Source organism: Nannospalax galili, unplaced genomic scaffold (assembly GCF_000622305.1).
Source record: "Nannospalax galili isolate Female #2095 unplaced genomic scaffold, S.galili_v1.0 scaffold664, whole genome shotgun sequence".
Classification (NCBI taxonomy): domain Eukaryota; kingdom Metazoa; phylum Chordata; class Mammalia; order Rodentia; family Spalacidae; genus Nannospalax; species Nannospalax galili.
In genome coordinates this window covers 1,427,690-1,454,690 of record NW_008354274.1, presented here as the reverse complement: position 1 = coordinate 1,454,690, position 27,001 = coordinate 1,427,690, and the positions used below count along the sequence as shown (strand labels likewise).

The 27,001-nt window shown below is 48.5% G+C and overlaps 1 protein-coding gene across 3 annotated transcripts in view; it reads left to right on the top strand.

Moving 5' to 3' along the window:
* Sdk1 (sidekick cell adhesion molecule 1) overlaps positions 1–27,001 on the top strand; it is a 1,173,668-nt gene that overhangs the window by 1,036,290 nt on the left and 110,377 nt on the right. For all 3 annotated transcript variants that reach the window (XM_029555167.1, XM_029555165.1, XM_029555166.1), the window contains 4 exons: positions 530–724; positions 9,012–9,213; positions 21,051–21,154; positions 24,830–24,900. In XM_029555167.1, coding sequence (XP_029411027.1) covers positions 530–724; positions 9,012–9,213; positions 21,051–21,154; positions 24,830–24,900 — 572 coding nt within the window. The remainder of the gene's footprint in view (positions 1–529; positions 725–9,011; positions 9,214–21,050; positions 21,155–24,829; positions 24,901–27,001) is intronic.

Sequence of the window (27,001 nt, the reverse complement as noted above, 5' to 3'; positions counted from 1 at the left end):
GGAAGTGAGACCATGTGGCTGTCCTGTCTGCTGCAAGCTCTGCTGCAAGCTCTGATAGATGTAAAATAACATGCTGAGGGTAGGCACTGGCCTTTCCCGCTGGGATGAGAGGAAGGGCTGCGTTACAGGAAGGAGATGGAAGGAATGAAAGAGCCACAGGCATGAGCTTGCCACAGCCTCCCATAGGGAGCAACGTGGGGTTCCAGGTCTGCTAGCATTCTCCCTACATGCAGCATCCCTGGAAAAGATGAAAGTGTCTTCACATCTTTTTCCTCTGGAGGATGAAGAGTGTGACAAGTTCACGGGCCCTGAACTTAGACACCACCCCCTCACCCCCATCCCTCCAGCTCTTCACCGGGGGTGTGAACCCCCTTTCAATGTGCCTTCGGAAATCGGGCAGGAACAGAGGTCTGTCCGCATTTGGGTTTCCAATCCAAGGTTCATGGTGGGATGTCAGGAGTGTGAATTTTCTGGGCAAGTGAAGAAACAAATGGCTAAGATGGTTCCCCATGTCCTCTCCTGCCCACAGGGTACCAGATCGCCTACCGCCTGGCCAGCAGCAGCCCCCAAACCTTCACCACCGTGGAGGTGGGCGCCACGGTGCGGCAGTTCACAGCCACTGAGCTGACCCCTGAGTCTGCGTACATCTTCAGGCTGTCTGCCAAGACGAGACAGGGCTGGGGGGAGCCTCTGGAAGCCACGGTCCTCACCACTGAAAAGAGAGGTAAAAAGCACCCAGTCAAGACCTGACTTTGTAGACAGTAGGAGGCACAGCTGCCTCATCAGCCCCTCTGAGCCCCATTGAGTCTGGGAGGCCTGAGCCAGACTTGGATTGGACATACTGGTTTTTTACAAAGTATATGTGGAATATGCATGCTTCAATGTATGTGTATGTGTATGTGTGAGTATGCTCACTCATGTGGAGATGAGGGATCTGGGTCAGGTGTCTCCTGTCACTCTCCACCTTGCTTTTTGAGACAGAGACTCTCATTGAACCTAGAACTGGCTAGCCAGCTTGCTCCAGGAATCTGTTTCTATACTCACAACACTGGGGTTGCAGACATGCTCCACCATGCCTGGCTTTACATGGGTGCTGGGAATTTGGACTCAGGTCCTTCATGCTTGTACGGCGGGCACTTTACCTACTGAGCCATGTCATAGTATTTTCATAACATCACTATGAGACCTGAAGGTAAGAAGTGCAGCTCAGAGAGGCTGTGTAACTGGCCAGGGCTGCACGGACAGCCCAGTGAGTGGGAGTGAGTGGGAGTCCCCAAGGGCTGCTGTCTGATACTGAAGAGTGTCTACAGTGGGCACACACACAGTAGGTCTTTTCTAAATAGCTGTTTTCCTAGTCACTGCTCTTTAGGGGATAACTACTTTGCTCCAAGCTCAGGGCCAGGTGCATGATGTACCTAGTCTGGGTGTGTCCTTACTGTGGCCCAATAGGAGTATGCTGATTTGACAGGAGTTTGGGAAAACAGACAACTTTATTATTCACTAGTTCACACAGCTATGAAGCTGCCTCAACCCATCACAAGGCCAGCACTTCCTGTGAAACTCTGAGAAAGGATAATGTCTCAGCAGCCTCCTGCCCACAACTCAAGGCTTATTCTAGAACCTTCCACAGTAGCCCCCAGGCCCTCCCTTCAGCAGTCATGCCTCGAGCCAAAGGTGGTGTTGCACTGACTTGTCTGGGAGAGACATAAACATCTATGTCCAGAAAGAGCATAGTCAACAGGCCAAAGTAAGGATTCCACCAAAATTCATCTTGGCAAACCAGTGAGTTTATTGGACTTGCTTACAAAGCACAGGTGGTGGGGGGCACTTAGAGGAGCCTGAGTAACCCCCAAACAGCTGCATTACCACAAAGTCCCATCCCATCATGGATAGTGACCTCATGAAAGGTTTAATCATTAAAACACCCCTGTTTTCCCTCAGGCTTCCACTTCCTGTACTCTCTAACATCTCCAAGATGCCTTGCAGCTGGGGAAGGACCAGAGGGAGTGATGGCTAGAATCCACCCTCTCCTCCTCTTCCTACTAGACAGAGTCAACAGCTCCATTACCATCTCTATAGGCCTGACCATGACTATAATATTCTGCTCAGTTAGTTACCATGGCTACAGATCCACGATAATCTAATGGCAATGATGTGCTTATGTTATACCCAGAATGTTGTGCAAAGGATGCTGACATCACAGCCAGACCCACTAGGCCAAGAAGGCTCATAGAAAACACCATGAGCTCACAGCTCATAGCCTGAGGCCTTCAGTAAATCATCCTTCTCTCTTTGCCATGGCCCTGATCTGGGAGGCCTGTGTAGAGAAGTTATCACAGTGCCCAGGAACACTCAATGGCTCTCTATTGTCAGCAAGACTCCCAAGAGTCGGGCTGGCCTGATGTAGAAGTTCAACAAACAGGAACAAGTGTCACTGCTGCGTTTGTGATGACTTTTATTATGAGATCTAAAGTAGGCCATTTCAGGGAGCAAGGAGTTGAACTCAGAGTGCTTACATCTAGCAGAGGAGGGAGGCTGACACCAGTCTCAGCCATGTGCGGTCCCCTCCCATCACTGCTTCTACTCCACTCCCTAGGCTTCACCAAAGCCTCTTTGTTCAAAAGAAGCAAAGAAGGCCACAGTGGTCAGTCTGCAAAGAAAAGCTGACAGTTATTTCAGTAAGGTTTGTTATGATGAAAGGGCCTCAAGGCCATTAACAGGCCTCAAGGTGGGAGGGAAAGCATTAGACAGAAATAAACATAATATATAGAACTCTAAACATGATGGGGCCCTAAAGGGAAGGAGGGACTTCCCTTTAAAACCTGGACAGGAGCTTCATTAAGACTGAGAATGAGAGAAAGAGAGAGACAGAGACAGAGCCACCAAGAGAGTCTGGTAGGGAGAAGCCAGAAGATCCTCTTCAAAGAGCATCCTTCATCTCTAGACTACCACCACCACCCCCACCCTGCCAAGAGTCTCCGACCAATCCCCAAAATAAAGGAAGGTCTGACTTTTTATCTTTCAAGGGTGGTGGGAAGTTTCACCTCACATGACTTAGTTCAGCACAGTGTACATGACAGAGCATGAAGAAGTCACATGCTAACTGCTTCCTAACTCTGTCCCAGAGAGAGCTGCAGGGAGGTGTGGCCTGATTCTCACTCTAGGATCTGGCCTGAAGGTACAGACCTGTGTCCTAACACCCCTAAAATTTTGTCAGTGAGGAAACCAATCCCCTATAAGAGGAGAAAACTGCCGAGTGACGATCTGGCTGTGCTGCTCAAAGACCTGCCACCCTCTCACCCACCCACACCCACGCCTACCCCTACCTCTCCACCCCCACCCCCCAGCCCCATGCCACTGGAACCATCATCCACCATCTTTGCAGAGCAAGCATCTTGCTAAACAGAAGCTACTTTCCTATCCGGAGCTAAAGGAAACCAGGCCTCACTTCCCATTCCTTCAACAAACAAATTCCCACCAGCCCAGGGGGCAGTGGATTAGCCAGACTCTTCCCTTGCTTTTTAAGACCCTGGTCCATCCACTTGTCTACCAGAGACATTCGATTGAGCACACCTCCACTTCCAGGCCCTTCCTCCAAAGGCCTTGGTTGGAACTTCCTGGGCTGCTACATCCTATGTGTGGTGCTTGCTCTTTCTCTTCTTGTGGCTTATCCCTGCCCCATCTTTGTGCATCACCTCTTCCCACAGGACCCGCCAGGCAGGTGCTGCCCTCAGGAAAACACAGCTGACCTTCATGTACCCAGTTCTCCCCCTTGGCCCACTTCAAACTACCAGTCAGATTGAGCTAGACAAAACATCCCATAAAATCAACTTAAAAGAAGAAGGTTTATTTTGACTCATCGCTTCATGTGTTCAAAAATAAGAGCACGGCTGTTGGCTCAGGAAAGGACCTGACACTAAATTACCCTTTAGAAAGGAGTTTTATTAGGAGAGAGACTCCTGACCAGGGGAAGAACCAGGATCCAGCGGTAAGGTGAGAGAGCATTAGAAAAGGGAGGTATCAGACAACATGATGGAGCCTTGAAGGGAAGGAGAGGCTTCCCCTTAAAACCTGGAGAGGAACTTTATTAAGAGGGAGCACTTAAAGTGAGAGAAGAGTCATCATGGACAGGAGGAAGCCCTAGGAGAGCTTTCAGAGAAATCACACAAAGGAAAACATCTAACTTATATCATTTCAGAGGGTGGCAGGAAGTTCCCTGCCATGTGATTCAGTTCAACACAGCACAGCCTACGTGACAAGACACATAGAGGAGCCAGGAACTAAATAGAACCATAAATTAGGGGCTGTGAAGCCACAGAACAGCCTGGCTTCTTAACACTGTGCCCCAGACAGAGAGCGGCATGGAGGGTGGGGGGAAGGGGGATTGGCATGACTTCTTCAATCTACAGGTCTGGTCTGGACTCCTAGAGTGACCAGAGTCCTTTAAAAAAAAAAAAAGATGTATGTTTTGGGGCTGGAGAGATGGCTCAGTGGTTAAGAGTACTGACTGCTCTTGCAGAGGACCCAAGTTCGATTCCCAGTACCCACATGGTGGCTACGAACCATCCTTAACTCCAGTTCGAGGGGAATCCGAAGCCCTCTTCTGACCTCTGCAGCGTTGCACGACATGGGTGCACTCACATAATGCAGGCAATACACTCATACACATAATTTTTTTTTTTTAAATGTATGTTTTGCCTTCATGTATATAAATGCACCCATGTTGTATAATGCCCATGGAGGCCAGAAGAGGGTGTCAGATCCCCTGGAATTAGGAGTTACAGATGGTTTTTAGCCACCATGTGGATGCCGGGAACTGAACCTGGGTCCTCTGCAAGAGCGGCCAGTGCTCTTAACCATTGAACCATCTCTCCAGCTCTACCAGCATCTTTTTTTAAAAAAAGGGAATATTTTTATTAATTCTTTGAGAATTCCATACAATGTACTTTGATCATATTCACTCCCCTCTCCTATTTCCCCCCGGGTCCACCTCTCCCATACCTGCCCAACTTTCTGTCCTTTCTTTTAAGCCCATCAAGTCCAATTTCTTTTGCCCAAATACTGTGGTATGGGTCTTGGAGCCTTGTCAACCTACCAGTGGTCACCAATTGGCTCTCCCTCTCCCAGCAGCTATCAGTTGTCAGTAGCTCCTCAGCTATGCCTGGGGCTTCCTGCCCACCTTGCTTGCTATGCTGGGATTTTGTCTGGCTTGAGCATGAGCAGGTCTTGTGTATGCAGTCACAACTCAGTGACTGAACCGAGTTCATGTGTGCAACTGCCATGCTGTGTCTGGAAAACACTTTCACTGTGGTGATTCTCTACCTCTTGCTCTTAAAATCCTTCTGCACCCTCTTCCACAAAAATCCCTGAGCCTTAGGGGTACAGAGTATAAAAGAGAGGCTCCATTTATGGCTGAGCATTCTGCAGTCTCTTATTCTCTGCCTGCTGACCAGTTGTGGATCTCTGTGTCTCCAGTGGAGGTTGAGAGATCCACTAATTTATGGATATAATAAGTCATTAGGTTTAATGATATGTCTGTTTGGCAGAATGACAGGAATAGGTTCTCCCCAGGTGACCAATGTCTTAAAGGGCAGACACATGATGTAATGGAATGGATGGTGTGGTTAAAGCAAAGCTACTCACTGTACACAGCCAGGAAGCAGAGTGAGAGGAAGCAAGCAATAGACATGCCCCCAGTGACTCACTTCCTCCGGCAAGGCCCAAACTCCTAGTAGCCCACTCAACCATGAACTCTTCAGACGACTGATCTAATAATTCCTGGACAAGAGTGGGTGGGTGCTATAGGACAGTAGAAGACTTTGCTGTGGGGAATACATATCTCTGGGGCATCAGGACTTGAGGGTACTCAGGGAATCTGGCTGTAACTCAAAGCTAGGGACTGCAGAGACAGTAAGGAAGCTTTATTTCTGAAGTTCAGTCACTCCTGCAGTAGGTAGGGACAGGACTTCAGGGGACCCTGGGCTAGATCTCCTTTGCCTTGGGTTTGTTTCCCTATCTTCTACCACCATACCCCCTCCCACATACATACACACTGGATCAGTGTGTTTTATTCCTTACAGCAGGGGCTTGTTAGTTCTAGGAGGGGCTGTGGCCTGATCTCTGTAGGCTATATCTGGTCTTAAAATAGGGAGGCCCATGATCTAACTATATGGCCAAGGATGATCTTGAAATCCAGATCTACCTGCCTCTACTTCTCAAGTGCTAGGGTTATAGGTATGTGCCATCACACCTGGTTTTATACAGCACTGAGAATCAAACCAAGGGCCTCATTCATACTAGGCAAACTATACCAACTCAGCCCCATCCCCAGCCCATTTAGGAAGATGTTAATCTCTTAAAGCTAATGTCTTGCCCATCCTTGTGAATTTGCATGTATTTCTACTGCGGTTTTTTTCTCAAATGCTGACTGCCTGTCCTGTTAGCCAGGTGTGTGTGAGGGGCTTCACTGGTATGCTCCTCTGTCACTTCCACATTTCTTCAGTGGCTACTCTTACTGGGCTTCTTTGAGGAGGATGAGCTTGGACACAGAGTGGTGATGTGACCTATAATACCCATGGCTCCTGGCACAGGGGACCTAGGATTCAGAAGGTGGGTGCTGGGAGGGCCAGCCCCAGGGACTGAAAGCTGCAGCCTGGGTCCCAGGGTACCTAGGAGTATTTGCAAGAACTGGGGGCTGTGGCCAAGGCCCGGAGTCTCTGCTCAGAGGCCCACAAGCCACCACCATTGGTCCCTGTCTTCTCCCCTAGGTCATGTGCTCCTTAGGGATGATCAACACTCCTTTTGCGTGTATTTTTCTTTTGTTTTTCTTTTGAGAAGGGTCTCTTACTGGCCTGGAGCTTCCTGATTGGCTAGGCTATATTTGGCCATATACAGTTCAGAACACCCATCCCCTCTTGTCCAGGGATCATTAAATTAGTCCCTGGTAAGTTCATAGCTAATTGGGCTAGTAATCAGTGATAGGTAAAAAGTTGGCAGAGAATGAGCGAATGGATGATGAGGCACCGAGGCACAGCTAAAACTCCATCAAAATAGGGTTTATTAGCAAAGGAACACATGGGACAGATTCCCTTCAGGGCAGGGAAAATGTCTGCCCAGGTCTTGAGCTGGGGTCTTTTAAAAGGGAGGCTTCTGCTTCCTGCAGAAGATGGGAAGATGTATTTTTTTTAAGTTGGGCGGGGGAGTGGGAGAGCTGGACTGTTAAAACCTGTCCTCTTTAGAGATCAAAGGGGAAGCCTGCTGTGTTGGCCAAACAGTGGAGAAAAGTCTGCTTCTCTTGACTTCAAAGACCAAGGTGCTTATCAGCTAGGTTCCCTTTTTTCAGGAGCATGAGAAGTCCTTGGGATCCTCTTGGTGAGGGGGCAGGGCTATCTGAACTTTAACAATCAGTAGGGTCTCTCCAGAGGAAGTAAGTCACTGGAGGCATGCCCATTAGGGTTATAGCTGGCCCCTTGCTGCACACTTTCTCTCTTATCTGCTCCCAGGCTGCATGAGGTGAGCAGCTTTGCTTTACCACCCCCTCCATTCTGATAAATCATGTATCTGCCCTTTACAACACTGGAACCAGTAAGTCCCAGGGTTCCTCCTGTCTCTTCCTCCTCAAGATTATAAAAATGCACCACCCAGCCTGTTTTTTTTTTTCTCACGTGTGGGGAGCCAACTCAGACCCTCACGCTTACACAACAAGCACTTTACAACTGAACTTTCTCTTCAGTCTTTCAGTACTTCTGAAGCAAAGGGTGAGAGAAGCCTGCTAGGGCCTTGCTAGAGCTTGAGTTAGATCACATAGAAAAATCCACATAAACACCCTTCTGTGGGTAGGCTAGTGCAACCTGGCCTGCCTAGCTGTTGCCTGGGGTGCAAGACCACCGCCTCCCACCCTGTACCCCACTGGCACCCTGTTTCTCATTCCTGAAGTGATTTGCTTTCCCACAAGGTCCTAGTGCAACACTTAGGGACAGGGATCCCGGGCTGTTTCTGAGGCTTTAGAAGCTGTACAGGGTGCTGGGCTCTTCTTCAGGCCTGTAGAAATCTTCCAGCCAGTGTGTGTACCCATGGCCAGGATTACTGATTGAGCTGGATCGAAGTGCTTCTCACAGCCCCATCACTGAGGGACCCATAATCAATGGCTGCTTTATTACATGCCACACATTTTAATCAGAATCAATAATTTTCATGATAAACAATTAAACAATTATTTCTCCCTCTGTGGAGTTCCTCTGTTGAAATCAATGAGCTGTGAGAACACAGTGTCAGGCACACGATACCCACTCAAGGCCAAGATTGGCCCTAGGTACTTTGCACCCTTCAGTCTAACCCTGTAGAAACCAGTGATAACCCAGAGGTACCCCCACCTTGCACCTGCCCACCACCCCTTACAAGAACTCAGTAGATTCTTGTTGTGTGTTAGACTTGGGTTGACTGCAAAGACAAAGAAAGTAGGTGTTGACCATGAGCTGAGTCCCCAAATCAGACAGAATGCAAAGGAGCTTGAGATGCTTGGAAGAGCACCAGCCTGTGACACCAGCTGTCATCCAACTAGACTTGCCCTTGATGGTGGGGGCCGGGGTCTATGGAGACATGTGCCTCTGACTGACTCTACCGTGTGAATGAGCTATGGTCCCAAGACAGATCCAAAGTTAGCTATAAGCCAACTTCCTCTCCCATGCCAAGGATTTGATTTTCTTTCTTTGTGTGTGTATGGGTTTATCGGGGAGGACACATGTGTGTGGATTGAATGTGTGGGGCTGGGTACATATGGAAGACAGAGGTCAACCTTGAGTATTAGTGTCACATTGTTCCTCAGACACCATCTATCTTGTTTTTTAAGATGGAATACTTTCACTAGGGGCTGGGGCTCATCTGCTGGGCTGGCTGGCCAGGGAGCCCTGGTGATCTGCCTGTTCCCACCCACTAGCACTGGGATTATAAGCATGAGTCAGCATAGAATAGGGTCTCATGGGTCCTTGGCTTTCTACTTTTTCTGGTTACAGAGAGACCAGCACCACCCAGAGAGCTCCTGGCACCCCAGGCAGAGGTCACAGCACGCAGCCTCCGGCTCCAGTGGGTCCCTGGCAGCGATGGAGCCTCCCCAATCCGGTACTTCACTGTGCAGTTTCGAGAGCTGCCTGGAGGAGAGTGGCAGACGTACTCCTCGTCCATCAGCCACGAGGCCACAGCCTGTGCGGTTGAAAGGTACTGAGAGTTAACATGCAGCATTTGTCTTTCTGAACTTGGGGGTGTTAGTCACTTGTCTCAAAACTGTGACAAAATACCAGACAAAAGCAACTTGAAGAAGGGTTTATTTTGGTTCATAGTTTAAGGGTACAGTCCATCACAATGGGGGAAGGCGTGGTGGCAGGAGTGTGAGGCAGATGGACACATTGCATCTGCAGCCAGGAGGCTCCTTTTAATCATTCCTTATTGAGATCTCAGTCCAGAGAATTGGGTACCACCCACATTGAGGGTGGGTCATCCTACCTCAATCAACCTAATCTAGGTACTCCCTCCCAGGCATGCCCAGACGCTTAACTCCAAGAGATTTTAGATTCTTCAAGTTGAGAATCATTATTAACCATCACACTGGGTAACCTCACTTAATATATTTAAGTCAAAGGTTTCCTTAGGATATTTTCATGTAGACTTAGTTTTGATGTGGGCGAAGCTCCCCTTCCCCATCTCTCCCTGACCCCAATCCTGCTGTACCCTTCCTCCTGCAATATTCCCCCCTCCTCCCTCATATCACATGCCCTCCCATCCCTTCCCTTGAAGCTTCTTTTTTCCTCTCATGGACTTTTTCTAGCTTCCCAGCCTCTACCCCTACTTAGCCCCCCAATACATACACGTATGTAGAAGTTAGAAGCTGAGATCTGCATATAAGTAAGAACATGCTGGGATGCCAGTTAACAACTGAATTAAAATACATACATACATACATACATACATACATACATACATACATACATAATGAATAAATAAATAAAGTAAAAATAAAGATACTAAGGGAGACAGGACCCTTCTCAGGCAGCTGGGGCCCCACCCAAGGACTCTGCCCTGAGGGTCCCAGCCAAGGCCTTCTCCAGCTCACAGAGCAAGAGTCTGTGTAGCCAAAGAGACACCCCACTGAGAACCATAGCCCTTTCTCTGTTGATACTCCCTATGCCAGGGACCCAGAATCCTTGGGGCCAGGAGCCTGCTCCCACGTTCCAGGTGTGTACGGCACAGCTGCCTTGCACATACATGCTCAAGGACTGGGGAGGCAGTAAGAAGGGGGCTGAACCTAGACATGAGTGCTGAGTATACCCCAGTACCCCTAGAGGCAGTTGCTGGAGGGGGCAGTGGAAAGGACATGGGTGACTAGTGGTTAGGGCCAGAGAGATACCTCTTGTCTTTAAATAACTCTACCCCTTTGTGTAGCCATCGGAAAGACAGGGCAGAAAATGTCCCATTTTCTGTAGCTTTTTGAGTTCTCAAAGACTGCCATGCTTGGACCTACAAAGGAGAAGCCTCTGCCTGTGAATAGGAAGCTAGTCTCAGGCAGCATCCTGAGAAAACAGGATTTTGTCTGCTGGAGTGGTAGAACCCCTTACTGACTAATAAACCCCTGCAGGTACTTATGACCCTTATCTGGCACATGAGATCTGCTAGTGGTCAGAAGGCAAGGGCTTGACCATGTAAACCTCGTAGCCACAGTTGTCTATTCAGGCAGCTGTGGTCCAGAGTGTAGCAAGACAGTGGGATGACAGAGCTGGAGAGATGGCTCAGCGATTGAGAGCCCTGGTTGCAGTGGACCTGGGTTCAGTTCCCAGCACCCACATGGTGGCTCCCAACTATCTGTAACTCCAGTTCCAGGGGATTTGACGCCCTCTCCTGGCCTCTGTGGGTACTGCACATACAATGTACACATATACGTGTAGGCAAAACTCTCATACACATAAAAATAAATAAATAGTTTTAATTAAGAAAAAAAGAGCATGGGGTGAGACCTGCTGGCATTGAGGACTCCTGGGTGGTGACTGAGACTATGGGACTGTTATGGGGACTGTGACATATAATAATGATAAGATAACAATAAACCTACAGCAGTCAGTCAGAAAAGGAATGTGATGCGTAATTCCCTTCAGAAATTTAGTCTATTAGAAGCAAGGCCCCACAGCCATGATGTAAGGGAGAGCTTCAGACAGAAACGTGTAATACATGGAGATATAAACATGATGGGGCCTTAGCAGGAAGGAAGGTCTTCTCTTTAAAACCTGGAGAGGAGCTTTATTTATTTGTAATTTTTATTTACTATTTTTAATTTATTTTTCAAATATTTTATTTACTATTTTTATTTTATGAGTGAAATACCGCCATATAGGTAGGTGCCCCCTGGTTGTGCAGTGCCTGTGGTCAGAGGAGGGTGTCAAATTCCCTGGAACTGGAGTTACAGCCAGTTGCTAGCTGCTGTGTGGGTGCTGGGAACCACACCTGGGTCCTCTGCAAGAACAGTCAGTGCTCTTAACCACTGACCCATCTCTCCAGCCCCAAAAGGAGCTTTATTAAGAGTGAGGAGGGACTGGAGAGATAGCTCAGCAGTTAAGAACACTGGCTGCTCTTGCAGAGGACCTGGGTTCAATTCCCAGCACCCACATGGCAACTAACAACCATCTGTAACTCCAGTTCCAGGGGATCCAATGCCTGCCTCTGGCCTCCATGGGAATTGCATGTATGTGGTGCACTTACATACATACAGATAAAATACTCACATACATAAAATAAAGATAAATAAAATATTGTTTTAATTTTGGGGGAGACAGGGTCTCTCTGTAGCCGCAGCTGGCCTGGAACTCACTAGGTAGACCAGGCTGGCCTTAAACTCACAGAGATCCACCAGCCTCTGCCTCCTGAGTGCTGGGATTAAAGGCGTGTGCCACCACACCTAGCCTGTTTTAACTTGTTTTTTTTCAAAGAGTGAGAATAAGGGCAAAACATGGTGGCACATGCCTTTAGTCCCAGCACTCAGGAGGCAGAGACAGGTGGAGCTCTATGAGTTAGAGGGCAGCCTGGTCTATATGCAAGTTCCAAACCACGCAGGGTTATGTAATGGTATCTTGTCACACAAACAAAATAAATTAAAAAGAGAGGACAGGCAAGCTTCTACGGGGAGGAGCCTCGTCAGAGGACAGCCTTCACAGTGCCTCCTGAAACAAATCCTTAGATCGAAGGAAATATCAGACTTTTATAAGTTTTAGAAGGCTAGCAGGAAGTTTCACATCACAGAATTAGTTCAGCATAGTGTACAAAGAACATGGAGGAGCCACATACTGTTAAGATCATAAATCAAGGGCTATAGTTGGGCCACAGCACAGATAACTAATCAACTCCCAGAGACAGCTACAAGGAGGCGTGGCCTGATCTCTTCAGGCTGTGGGATCTGGCCTTTTAAAGGTGACCACTGTATTTAGGAGTATGCCCATGTTCTAACAGGGAAGTCCCCAGTTTCCTTTGGTCTCACGCTCAGTAGCTGTCTTGGAAGGAAAAGAATTCACTTGGGTATAGTAGTAAATCAAGTAGCCAAGAGTTTAAAAAAAGCAATCAAGGAAACAAGAGTACACTCTACAGACAGGACTAAGCGGAGCAGCCCCACAGTGGGCCCTTCCAGGAAAGAAGCATGCTTTTCTTGGAAGCTCATTTTACCCATAATGCAGTCGGTTGTAAGTAGATGTATAAGATGTAAGAGTATGTATAGAGGCCTAACTATTCTTAAAGTCGAAAAATTCACTAGGGGAAAGGGCAACATCGCTCTGAGCATGCTCCCCTGGGGCAGTCCTTGAGTTTGCTTTTAGCTGACCTACCTAGCAAGGACCTCAACCACCCCTAGGGTTTTGCATCCTGTTTGGGGACTTGAACTGTCCCATCTAGAGTGGTGAACCACCATCGCTATCCTGTTTAAGTGCCCCAAGCAGGGCCACCTATTGTCTTTTATGTCCTATTTTATTTTTTATTTACTTATTTGTTTATTTTTATTCTATGTGTATGTCTGTTTTGCCTGCACGTATGTAAGTGCACATATGACGTGTAATGCCGGAGGAGGCCAGAAAAGCGTATCAGATGATCCCCTAGAATTAGAGTTAAGAATGGTTGTTAGCCCCTCTGTGGGTGGTGGGAACCAAACCTGGTTCCTCTGCAAGAGCAGCTGATGCTCTTAACCCCTTAGGTGTCTCTGTAGCCTCCTTTATGTCCTTATTTTGGGGAGCCTGTTGGTCAGTCCCTCCTAGAGCCAAGGTCCTGTGTTACAGGTCTGGATAGCCTCTCTCAGAAATGAAAACACACAGCCAAAGTGGTGGTACATGCCTTTAATCCCAGCACTGGGGAGGCAGAGGCAGGCAGATGTCTGTGAGTTTAAGGCTAGCCTGGTCTACACAGTGAATTTCAGTCCAGCTGGAGCTACAGAGAGACCTTGTCTCAAAAAGACCAAACCAAAAAAAGAAAGAAATGGAAACAAGAAGAGAAGAGGTGACACAGGAGTTCAAGAAGGACAGAGACCAGAAACCTCAGGAGGGCTATGTACTGGCACTTAGGCTCCCCTCTTCTTCAGAGCACCCCACTACCATAGGTGCAATGCATCCAGTCAGAAAACATCAGGTCCTAAAAGGAATCACCTCATGAAAAGCAGGAGTTTGGGTAAAACCAACAAGTTTACTGGCCTCTGACCCATAGGCCTTTGTTTCTCCCTCTGCAGAATCTGAACAGGTCAACAGGACTGATGTTTAAACAAGGTGCATGTCAGGATTACACATGGATTCTAGAGTCTTTGTTCTTCATCATGTAAATTGTGTGTGTGTGTGTGTGTGTGTGTGTGTGTGTGTGTATCCTATTTGGGATGTAACCCAGGACCTCAGGCATGCTGGACAAGCGCTGTACCACTGAGCACTCAGTCCCTCGGTGGAGGATTCTATGCAGGTGCTCTGCCACTGAGCCACACCCCAGCCCTCACTGGGGGATTCTAGGTAAGCACTCTGCCACTGAGCCTCACTCACAGTCCCTCACTGGGGATTCTAGTCAGGTGCTCTACCACTGAGCCACACTCCCAGCCTCTCACTGTGGGATTCTAGGCAAGCACTCCACCACTGAGCCACATACCACTTCTTTTTCTTTTTGAGATGGAATCTCACAAGTTGTTCAGGCTGTTGTTGTCTAGCCCAGGCAAGACTCAAAATTTGATTCTCCTGCCTCATCCTCACAAGTATCCGAGATCATAGATATGCATCACTAGGCCCAGGTAAATCCTTAGCAAATAGTTTTGGTGCCTTTAACAGTGGGTAGTTTTCAAAATGCCCAGGACTCATACATGTTATATGCTAACCAACACTAACAAATGAATATACAGAATGCCTTATGTTTCCAAGTCCCTGAATTTAGCCCTGAGGGAGGGACATGGGACTGCTGGCTATGTCTTACCCAACCCCTACTCACTCCATATTGCTTTGGCAGTGGAGGTAAAACTGGAGAACACAGCTAACAATCGAGACAGCACTGGCACACGCTTATACCTGGCTCCTGAGTTTGTAGAGCAGGAGGTGTGAGAGAGTTTAGCTAGGTGCCTGTGCTATGAATTCTGCTTATTTTCTGAATCTTGGGTGCTTAGAAGAGCTGGGGTAACAGATATTATCTCCAAACAGTCCTTTAAGTCTGATTGTCAGGTTTGTAAGGTAAGGGACAAGAAGTATGTCAAGAGCCAAGGGACGCTCCCCACTGCACGGACGGACTTCACAGGGGAGAGGGTTGGGGGAGGCAGGGAGAGAGAGCTTCCAGGAAGAGCGAAGAGAAAGTAGCATTTATCAATTGCCTACTGTGTGCCAAGATCATTAGAATCCCTGGGGGTGATTAAATGTTCACAAATGATCTCAGGGCTGTGGTCTCCATTTCTACAGGTTAAAGTAGTGAGACCCATAAAAATCAAGTGACTCGCCCCAGCTGGTAATTGTAACAGTAAATTTGGTTTCTGCTTGGCCAACTCCAAAGCACAGGTTTAGGTTGTATGGAAGATTGGAGAGAGAAAGATGTAGGGGATTCAAAGGGCAGAGGATCTTTCCTTTACCAAGGAATCCTTGAAGCCATCCCTGATGCAGAGGGGGGCCTGGCAGGGCATGTAACAGAGGCCTGGACTGGAAGGGATTGGGAATTGGTGCAGCTGTGTTCAGGGAAGCATCTCAGCAGGAGTGGGCAGGGCCTGGGGTGAGTACACAAGGATGCTACTAAGTTAGGTTAGAGCCAGGGACCAGGACAGGGCCGGTGGTCCCCAGTCACCATCATCTCACATCTCATTGGGGCTATGACAGGTTGCTCCCTGCAGGGCCTCAAAGTCCCTCTTCACCTGTTTGCAGCGTGCTGGCCTGGCTTCCTGCCAATACCCTTAGCTCTGTAGATCCCATGCATTTTCTTCTGCCCTGAGGCTCCCAGATGGAGAGGGTTCATCCATCCTTGGTGAATGAGGTCCACCTGGCAGACCCCATCTGCTGCAGGACTATTTCCTGTACCCCTTTGAGCTCAGCTTCATTTGTCTCAGAGCCGGGGTGGTCTGTCCAGCCAACTGTCCACACCACTTACTACACAGTGTTCTGTGTCCCTTAGGGCTCCCACCCCAGGCAGGGCAGAGGAGAAAGTGTCTTTGGGGAGTAGTCCCTCTTAGACCAATGACCTCTTACACTGTGCACTGCAGAGAGTGGTGTCAGTTCTTTCTGCAATACCCTCTATGTGCCCAACGTGTCTCTCTTTTTTTTTCTTTATTCTTCAGAATTTAATACATACATACAGTGAACTATGATCATATCACTCCCCATTTTCCCCTTCCAACTCTTCCCATATCCCTCCAACATGCCCCCACAAGCTGCTGTGAGTTCATGAGTGTGATAGCCATGCCGTTATCCAAAGACAGCATTTCACAGCACCCCTCCACATTCTTTCTGCCTTCTCTTCCAGGATGTTACATGAGCTTGGGGGTGGAAGCAAGGGGTGTTACTACAGGTGTTCCGTTTAGGGATGAGAATTCAGCATTTTGTCCAGTTATGCATCTCCCTACTGAATGCTGCCCATTACGAAAGGAAACTTTTTTAACCAAGGTTGAGAGCAGCACCAATCTAATTAATAAACATAAATATTTAGAAGACACTTTGAGGGCCTAACAACTTAACAAAATAACCCAGGGCCTACAACCTCCCCAGCCATGGGCTTTTGACTAGGATTAGAATACCAGGCATGAAATTCTCTCCTGTGGAGCAGGCCTCAAGTCTAATCAGAAGAGGGTTAATGATCCTACACCAGTGTACCACTATTGCACCAGCGGGCACTTGCCTGGCAGGTTGGTATGGCAACCTGAGACATGTGTCCTCTTACTCCACCCTCCCAAGAGACTTTGGAGGACATTGTCACCATAATTTATTCATTCCTTCAGTGAAGTGTTACTAAGCATCTCGAGTGCCAAGCACAGTTCTTGGTGTTGGAGATCCAGCAGTCCCCAAGACAAGCCTGCCCCTGTCCTTAGGGATGTAGAGTCTTGTAAAGCCATCTGTATTAGCTCCGTTTCTGTTGCTGTGATAAAATATCAATGGCAGCTTAAGGAAGAGTTTGTTATGGTTCCAGAAGACTAGATGTCCGTATTGGTGAGGAAGGCATGGTGGCAGGAGCAGGAAGCTGAGAGAACTCATCTCATCGCACAGAGGAAGCAGACTGAGCAACTGGAAGTGGGGCCTGCCTCCAGTGACGTACTTCCTCCAGCAAGACTGCACCTCCTAAGGGTTCTATAACCTCCCCAAACAGCACCACTAACTGGGGACCAGGTGTTCTGATACTTGAGTCTATGGGGGACATTTTTCATTCAAACCACCATATCATCCAAAAAAAAAATTAGCTACTGTGATAAAGAAGATGAAGGACTGGGGATGTGGCTCGGTTGGTAGAGTGCTTGCTTAGCATACAGGAAGGCCTAGGTTCTATCCCTAGCACCACATCACCACATAAAACTGGGTGTGGGTGGCATATGCTTGTAGTCCCAGGAGTCAGGAGGTAGAGGCAGGAGGATCAGGAGTTCAAAGCCATCCTTAGCTACAAATTGAGTTCAAGGCCAGCTTAGGCTAGATGAGACCCTGTCTTCAAAAGAAAAGATCAGGGTATTGAGGACAACTGGCATGAGACTGCCACTCATTTCACCTATTTAAGATGAAACCTAAGGGTTAATAATGATAACAGCTAGTGTGTGTGTGTGTGTGTGTGTGTGTGTGTGTGTGGTTTATATGTATACTTGTACAGATGTATTTGTTCATAGGCCAGAGGAGGATGTCAAGTGTCTGGCTCTATCACTCTCCATATTATCCCCTTAGAGAAGGAGATCTCTTACTGAACCCAGCGCTATACTAGGAGCCGGCAACCCCCAGCAATCATTCTGTGTCCACCCCACCTGGGCCCAGTGCTGGGGTTATGGGCTCGTGATCACACCCAGCTTTTACATGCATGCTGGGGATTTGAACTCAGGTCCTTGTGTTTGCACAGCAAGCACTCTTACTGGCTGAGCCATCTCCCTATTCCCACAATAGCTACTTTAAGTAACCATTTACTACAGATCAGAGTCCTCTAAGTGCCTCACGTTATTTAATCCTGGGGACCTCATGTTGTCCGTCAATTAGCCACCCAGCTAGGGAAGCAGCTGCAAAGTGACTCATCCAAGCTTGGCTAGGGGTGAGAAGTTACAAAGTGGACCTCCATATTTTAAGGACACCATGCTGCCTTCAAGAGCAGGAGGAGAAGTAGCTGGCCACGAAAATGCCTGATGCTCAGTGTGTGAGGCTAGGAAGCAAGAGGACAAACAGGTCTTTATCACTAAGATTAGACACAGTAACTTCTGGGAAGCTGGAAACAGGTGGAGTGGTTTGTCTTAGCTAAACAAAGGACTTCCCCAGAAACCCACAGCAAAGACAGCTGGGACTTCAGCGGCTTTTCTGTTAAGCTGAGTTAAGCTAACCAGGGCCAGCTCTCCTGGTTGCCACTGAAGCCAGGCCTATTGGGGTCTAGGAATTGGCAGGGCCAGTTTGTTCTAGGGCCTTCGAGGTAGAGCATCCTTTGAAGCTATAGAGAAACACTAATCCAACTGCATCCGAAGCCAGGAGAGTAAGAAAGTGCCTCTGATAATGGAGTCTATACAAAGCACAGCTCTCACCGCAACAGGGTAAGAGACAGTTTATTCTAGAGCTAAATATGAGGGCCCATGGCCCAGGGATGCAGATTCAAGTTGTCTTGAATACCATGTTCCATGCTAACATTTCAATGAAGAATTTTTTGTAGTAAGAGAACAAAGAAAATTCCAAGTTAAGGCACGTTTCAAATACTTTGATGGGAACATCAGATAGGTGGGTTATAGCAAAGCAGGGAAACCTCTGTTACAGGCCTCAGATGCTGTCTGATGACACTCTTAGCCTTTGGGTTGGGGGAAGTTAGAGGTCTGTTTTACATTCCCAAAAGATTTACCTAATAGTCACCAGGATGTTAGGACACACACACACACACACACACACACACACACACACACAGGTGGGCAATAAATGACTGTTTAGGGAGCTAAAGATAGAAATGATAACTTGCCCCTATATGGATGCAGAGCAGTGAAGACCACCGACCAGACAACTCCATGGGGAGGGGGTTGGGAGGGGCAGCAGTTTATTTGTGGGCAAACAGACTGCTGGGATGCCTCTTGGGGAGCAGAGAAACAACAGTAAGCAGGGGAAGTTAGACATCTTTTATAGGTAGGTAGGTGGTTGGGTAACTTTCCATGGCGTAGGCTGGACTGGGTAACTTTCCATGACATAGGCTGGGTAGTTTAGCTCAGGATAAGGTGGTCTTCTTATAAGCAGAGGGACTTTCCCAGGGCTAAGTTCGAACCCACCATTTTAGAATACTGGGAGATACATTGCCATTTAAGAGCCTGCCAAGAACCTAACAGCCCCTACATGATAGATAAAAAGTAGCCGTATGACAAATAGGGTTGATCAGGAGAAAGCACCAGGACACAGATAAAACTCCATCAGAATAGAGTTTATTAGCAAAGGAACACATGGGACAGATTCCCTTCCAGGCAGGGAAAATGTTTGCCCCAGGTCATGAGCTGGGGTCTTTTTAAGGGGGGGGGGGGCTTCCGCTTCCTGCAGAAGGCGGGATTTTTGGTCTTTTTGAGACAGGGTCTCCCTGTAGCCCCAGCTGTCCTGGAACTCACTATGTAGACCAGGCTGGCCTTGAACTTACAGAGATCTGCCTGCCTCTGCCTCCCACGTGGAAGATGTATTTTTTTAAAGTTGGGTTGGGGGAAGTGGGAGAGTGGGACTGTTAAAATCTGTCCTCTTTAGAGATCAAAGGGGAAGCCTGCTGTGTTGGCCAAACAGTGGAGAAAAGTCTGCTTCTCTTGACTTCAAAGACTAGGGTGCTTATCAGCTAGGTTCCCAGTTCCCTTTTCTCAGGAGCTTGAGAAGTCCTTGAGACCCTGTTGGTGAGAGGGCAGGGCTATCTGAACCTTAACACTACACATAGGAGCAGTCTAGCCCTATACATAGATGGTCTTATCAGTCAGTCAACCTTATAGAATGGCTTTGTTTTTTTCCTGGTAAATTTAGATTACACACAGGTTTCCAAAACTGATTATTGGTTTTTCAAAGAACAGAATATTTCTTTAAACTCAGCATTTCCTGAATGGGCTGTGTGAGTCGCATGGCAGTAGGCCACTGTTGGCTGTGACTGAGCTCCATACTCATGGGTGTCCTCAGCCTCAGGTCCTGCCACTTGGTTCCAAGCCATTAGTTCACAGGGTGGGTTGGCTATGAGGAGTGGAGGGATTAGGGGGATGAGGAAGGCTTTGCCCTAGGGCCAGAGATGCTCAGGCTTGGGGACAACACCTGAATGGTCTTATGTAGAGTGACATGCAAAGTTGCTTCAAGACAGGGCTCTATCCCCCCTTCCCCCATTCTGACCCCACCACACCATTTGCCAGACCTCTGGCAGCAGTGAGTGAATTACCTGTTGGGCCTCTTTCCTCATCTGTAAAGTAGAGCATGGATAATTCTGGGAGCTCATTCCTAGTGCAGGCAGGAGAGGGCAGTGCCAAGCAAGGGTTTAGTGCAGAATGGGCTCAGCTCCTGGAGGGAAACCCTTCCCTTGGGTGGGCCTGCCTGGCTGGGGTAGGGAGGACACCTTGGTGAGTCCAGAGAGGCTAGCTGGCCATGATAGAGCTCATGAAGGAGCACAGAGTAGATGGGAGGGACAGGTAAGCACTTGGCTATGCAGCAGCTATAAGGTTGTGTTACTGAAAAATCAGAGACCAACCAAATCAAAGACCAATCAGTTAGGTGAGGAGAGGGAGTTTAATTTTACACTAGTGGGACTGACCCCATGGATCCCCCTTGTTCAAGTTTTGGGGGGCTTTTATATTCTTGTGTGAGGAATGTAAGCAAAAGGTACATAGCATATGCATGATATTTAAGTGGGGTAACATAGGGCTGCAAAGGCTACAGGAATGTGAAGGCCTTGGGAAACAAGACTTCTATCTTGGGTCACCACAGGGAGCAGGGGAGAAGACTCCCATTCACCTCCCCATCTCTATCTCTTGTCTCAGGTTTTCCTGCTCCAAAATTCTTAATTACCATCACATTCCAAGAGCTTTTAGCATCTATTTGATGGACTTTCTATTCCCATTGTAGTTGATCCCATCAGCTCCTCCCCAGACCCCAAACCCAGCTCCACCCTCCATCCTTGGCCCAAGGCCGGCAGCAAACTGCTACTGGTGTCTTTATGGAGGTAGCAAATGTCCACTGGTCATGGTACTCGCACCAACTGATCCCTCTCTCCATGAAACTTGCTCTCCCTGGGCATCACCACAGTCCAGGGAACCCTAAAAGACCTTTTTGGTTACAGCCAGGAAGTGGCTCAGAACCTCCTGGAAGCAGGGTTGCCCCCGCTCAGCCAGAGCAAAGAGGCAAGCTCCCTGGGGATCACTTTCCTCTTTCCTGTTGCAGACTGAGGCCTTTCACCTCCTACAAGCTGCGCCTAAAAGCCACCAATGATATTGGGGACAGCGACTTCAGTGCAGAGACGGAGGCCGTGACCACATTGCAAGACGGTGAGCCAACCTGGGCACAGTCTTCTCACTGCTGTGCTGAGGCCGAAGGAGAACTTCCTCCTAAAGAGAGAGACCCATTTTGGTTGCGAGCAGAGAGGACGGGTTGCCAGGGAGGGTGACAAGCAGCAGACTTCCATTAGCAACCAACAGCCTGGGGTGTTCCTACTTTACCCCACAGTCATAAATCAAGGCCTTAGAGGCCCTCCAGATGGAATGGAACTCTCTTTGATTGGCTTCCAAAGCCCTCATCCATTAGAAATTGAATAATTGATGGAGGTCATTAAAAATAAATGTCAATGGGTAGCTGGGGCCAAGAGGGGTTTCCCCATTTTTCTCGTTCACAAGGTGCTTCTTTTGACAATAGCACAGGTTAGTGATGGAGGGAAGTTACCCTCAAAGCACCAGGTGGCTTCTTCACCCCCTTCCTACTTCAGAGGCACTGGGCCTGAAGATACATTGTCAGTTCGGTGACCTGATCCTGCAGGGGCTGTGGTGAGCCCCAGAGACAGCTCCGTCAGACACGGAGATAACGTGACATGTGGAATGAGAAAAGATGGATATTGTGTAACCGGCAGATCAGCCTGGAAGCCGGAGCACTTAGTTCAGCTGACAGTACTTTGTGATAACTCCAGAGCCCGCCCCAGAGCGCCGCGTCTTCCATTTAACGCACCAGTGCAACCATTTCCAAATGGACCAGCTCCCAGCTGCCTCGCCCTCCTGTCATCTCCCCCTGCTCTTTTCAAAACCTGAAAGTGTAGTTTCTACCACAGAGAGTGTCACACCACCTGAGAGACCAAGCAAGGGATGGAAGCCAGCCATTTCTAGCTTTTCAGTCATACTCAGCTACACACATACACACACACACACACACACACACACACACACACACACACACGGTCAGCTCTCACCTCAAAGGGAATATGAGATGGTTTATTCAGAAGCCAAATATGAGTGACCATGGCCTGGGAGCACAGATTCAGTTTGCCCCAATATCATGTTCCAAAGTGTTAACAATTTTTAAATACATTGCTGAGAACATCAGGTTGACAGGTTACAGCAAAGTGGGCAAACCTCTGCAATAGACCTCTGGTAACATTTCTTTAGTCTTTTGGTTATAGATGTTAGGAGTCTGACTGTACGTTCTAGAAGGATTTACTCAGTACTTAAAAGGATGCGAGATCTCACACACACAGGTGGGTAATAAATGGCGATTTAGGGGCTAAGATAGCCCATGACAGTTTAACTCTAAACCTGTAACATCCCAATTCTCCACAATCACAGAAATTCCAATCAGTCAATCAGCTTTGTATAATGTTTAATGTAAGGGCTGGGCCCTGAGAGAGGGGCTTTTGGCCTCTGTGACACTCTGGCAAAATGAATCCCTCACACTCATCCTGAGAGTTTCCAGGAGCCCCAGGTACAGCTATAGGGGTGAAGAGAGGTGGCAGAGAAACTGAAGGGACAAGATTGCATCAGGCTGGCAGGAAGCTGGGCTGCCTCAGGCAGCTCACAGATGGGTAGAGGAACAGAGGGAGAGGCAAGCCCCTTCATTTACTACTGAGAATATGTGCAATCAGAAAGCCTTTCCAAAGAACCCATGTAAAAGTCACAGGCTGGGGAGATGCCTCAGTGAATAAAGTATTTCCTGCTTAAGCGTGAGGACCTGAGTTCAAATCCCCACAACCTATATAAAAAGTTAGACATGCTTGTAACCCCAGCTGGGGAGGGACAAAGTGGGGTCGGAGATAAGTGGATCCAGTCTAGCTGAAGTTGCAAAGGGAACTAACTAAGGTGGAGAGTGACACAGGAAGGTTACTCAACATCAGGCTCCACGCTTTGCATGTTCCCCCAATGGCAAGCACACTAGCACACATATGTGCGCACATGCATATACTACAAGCACTCACAAAGCACGCACGAAAGTGGGGGGGGCGGGTCACGAGGCCAGCTGCATTTGAAAGTCAGCACCAAAGGAAAGCTGAAAACCTCATTCTTTTTTATCTTGCATCAGACACAATGAAGGCAATATTTGCAACCCTGAACTAATTCTTAGAAGAAGCCAGACACAGGCAAGCTGCTTCACTTTTGGGTTATCTCTAACAAACAAGAGAGTGTAAGATTTCTGGCTCCTGGTGACCTCAGGGAATGGGCCATTTCTGAAAAGCTATTCAAGGAACCCTCCAGGCTCCCCAGGCCCAACCTCAATCCTTTGATATTCAAATTGGAGCTTTTGAGGCTCCTATCTCATCATCTTCCTTGTCTGAGACTTGCAATTTCCCTTTGTGGATGGATTTGCATTGTGTTTGTGGCCCTTTATCTCCCACTGTCAGGTGGAGATTGACAGGCAGGAACAGCCCTACCCCAGCTAGGGAGGGAGGGGCCTTTAAGAATATGGATGACTTTCTGATCTTTTTTGCCCAAGGTGGGATAGAACACAGGACCTTGCTCATGTTAGGCAAGTGTTTTAAGGCTTAGCTACTCCCCTCTACCTCACTTGGGGATTCTAGGCAGTTGCTTCATCACTGAACCCCAGTGCCCCCCAGGAGCTCTACCACTGAGTCACACCCCCAGCCTCTCCCTGGGGGATTCTAGGAAGTCACTCTTCCTCTGAGCCAAGTCCCTATCCAATAGTCTTTTAACACCTGGCCTTAGTCCATATCCCAGGCTGGACTTGAGCTTGTGATCCTCCTGCCTATGACTCCCAAGTGCCAAGCTCACACGCATAGTAATACCCAGTCATACATTTTCTTATTAGGATGATTTTTATTTCCCAGCCTCAGGATGCTGAGAGACCCTGTCTGTTGCACATGGTTTTCAGGGTAGATAAAGGTCCACAGTAAAGTCAGACTAACAGGAGGTTTAGAGAGTGGAGTAGAGGGAAACAAAGCTAGGATGTGGCTGAGGATGGGGTCCTGGCAGGTTCAGAAGAAAATCTCCCACGGGCAAGTCTGGGAATGAGAAGTGGACAGAGCCAGGCACACATGTGGGCTGAGCAAACAGGCCGGGTGTAGCCCAGCTCTGTGAGCACTTGTTGAATAGGCCCTTGTTGATGCTCAGGGGCCTTACAGCTGGGGAGACACAGAAGTCAATTCAGTTCACAAAAGAGGACCACATACTCTGGAGAGAGCAGACGAGCTCGGAAGAAGGCCTCCCGCACCTGACACAGGACAAGGATTGTGCTGTGGCCATGACGGGTCAAACCAACCTTGTCCTTCTAGAAATCAGAGAAAACTACTGCAGTTCCTAGGCTGAGACCAGATGGCTGATCAACAGCAGCTTCACCTTTGCCAGGAGTCACAGTGGTGTTTCAAATCAAGAGCAGTGACCTCAGTGTGACCCATTTGCCCTGCTCAGGAGGAATAGCTGTCCCTTAAGACCTCAGCAAATGTTGCCTGATTCTGATTCCCAAAGATCTAGATTCACAGAGAGGGTCTCAGACAGGGAACTCCCAGAGTGCAGTGGGTAGAGTAAGTGGACCCATGGAGGATTCCAACTGACCTGGATGCCCCAGTGGGATAAAGGCAAGACAGTCACCTGGGAACCACCCTTGTCCTAACTGAGTAGGTAAAGGATAGGCGAAGGCCCCCACAGGGAGGATGGGCACTCCACACTGAGTGGCATCCAAACCCAACAGAACCATTCTAACCCCACCTTCTTCCCTCTGCTGGCCTGCAGTTCCAGGAGAGCCTCCAGGGTCTGTCTCAGCGACACCACACACCACTTCCTCTGTTTTGATCCAGTGGCAGGTAAGAGCGGGGACCTCGGTGGTTTCTGAGATGTGCTTTCACTTCCTGGCTCATTCAGTCAGGACAACCCTACAGGGTCTGCCTACAAGCTGGGCCATCTGTGTGAATACAAGGGAAACAGCCTGGCTGATCTGACAAACCAGAAAGGAAGGTGGGGTCAAAGGGTCATTTCTAGAATTTCCAGGAAGACTACAGAGCCCCTAGCTGAGGAATGACAACAAGAATCTATAGAAGGGCTGGTCCAGAATCAGGGCTTCTCCAGGTCCAGCACAGAGAAGATAGAAGTTCAGCCCAGCAGCAGACCAATGGGCCTTTAGGATGAGCAGTGAAAGAGAGGTGGTGCTTCTGGCCAGAAGCAAGGCCTGTCCCTCTGAGGACTGGGGAAGTCCTAGAGGTTATGAAGAAAGGGCAGATGCTGTGGCCTGTATACAGAGAGAGCTACAGGAAGGCCTGGTTGGCCAAGCATGGCTACTGTGAGTTGGTGGTTGAAAAGGAGAACTGGGTGGTATAAGACTCTTCATAGAAGTTGACAGTGTTGTCAAGGGGCCAGTGTGACTCTGGGGACAAAGGCACCTCAGTAACTCTATGTATCACCCAGACATTTTTCATTGCTGTGACAAAATACCTGAGGCCAACAAAGGAAGGGAAGATTTGTTAAAATAGTTCATTTTTTCAGATGTTCTGGTCCAGCATATTAGAGCCCAACAACTTATAACACGGTGGCCAGGAAGCTGAGAAAGTGTCCCAGTGCTGCCAAGCCTCTTCCTCCCTCTTTGCCTTCTCTCTGGGCCTCTAACTTACAGCACTGTGGGGCCTCTATACAGGAAACAAGGGAACAGTGGTTTGAATGTGGCCAGGTGTTGACGACATCATTGCACTGCCAAGGGGACATTGGATGGGAATCCAGTGGAAAGGAGGGGTGCTGAACAGAAGAACCAGCTCCCCAAGGCTGCATTCATATCCTCTTGCCCCTTGGGACTGTGGGGCGATTAATTTTGATTGTCTGATTGGATTGAGAGATGTCTAAGAGATTAGTAGAGCATGCCTGTGTGTCTGTGAGGGTGTTTCCAGAGAGGATTAGCTGAAGTGGGGGGAACACCCTGAATGTCTGTGGTACTGTACCAGAGGCTGTGGCAAGGATGCAATTATAGACCATCCAGAAGCTCACTATAAGAGAATTATTTACAGATACCTGAAAGAAGAGGGTACCTACTACTGGTGGCAGAGGATTAACTATTGGGGCTGGAAGGTTGTGCCCAGAGCTGGCTTCCCATATGAGCCTCACAGTTTGAGGACACAGTCCATCATGGTGGGAAGGCATGGCGGCAGGAGTGTGAGGCAGCTGCTCACATGGCATCCACAGTGAGGAAGCACAGAGATGGATGCTGGTGCTCAGCTCACTTTCTCCTTTGTATTCAGTCCAGGACCCCAGCCCATGGATGGTGCTGCCCACATTCAGGGTGGGTCTTCCCTCCTCAGTTAGCCCAGTCTAGAAACACCCTTATAGACATGCCTAAAGGTGTGTCTACCAGCTGATTCTAGATCCTCACAAAGTGACAGTCAGTATTCACCATCGCAGATGACAGTGCCACCACATCTGAGGCATAGAAGTGGGTTCAACCTACTAAAACTTGAAGCTGGTCACAGGAGGGGCAGAGAGCAGGACTTTAACAACCAAGGTTTCTGAGGAGAGTTTCATACCTCCTTCCTGCACAGATAGAGTGGCCCCACCTAGTGGCAGCTTTTCAGGGGAGGACAGGTACCTTGCAAGGCGACAAAAAGACATTTCCAAATGTTTGCTAATAACCCTGGAAATTCACTACCTTGCATCCAGTCTTCTCTATGTTTACTAGGGGACAGGACAGGAACAAGAAGGTGTCAGTCTGGGCTTAGGCAGCAGACTAACAGCAAAGGGCGCTCATGCAGGGTCCGTTGTGACTGCAGAGGCCTCTCTGACACAGTAGGAGGCCACAGCTGCTAGGACTCTTGCCATTCCGCATCTGCATTGCCCATAGCCATAGTCTCAGTTTCTGCCTTGACTTCCATGAGGGGCTTGGATAGGGTGTTGTCCAAAGTCATGAGTGCTGTGCTTCTCACCCTC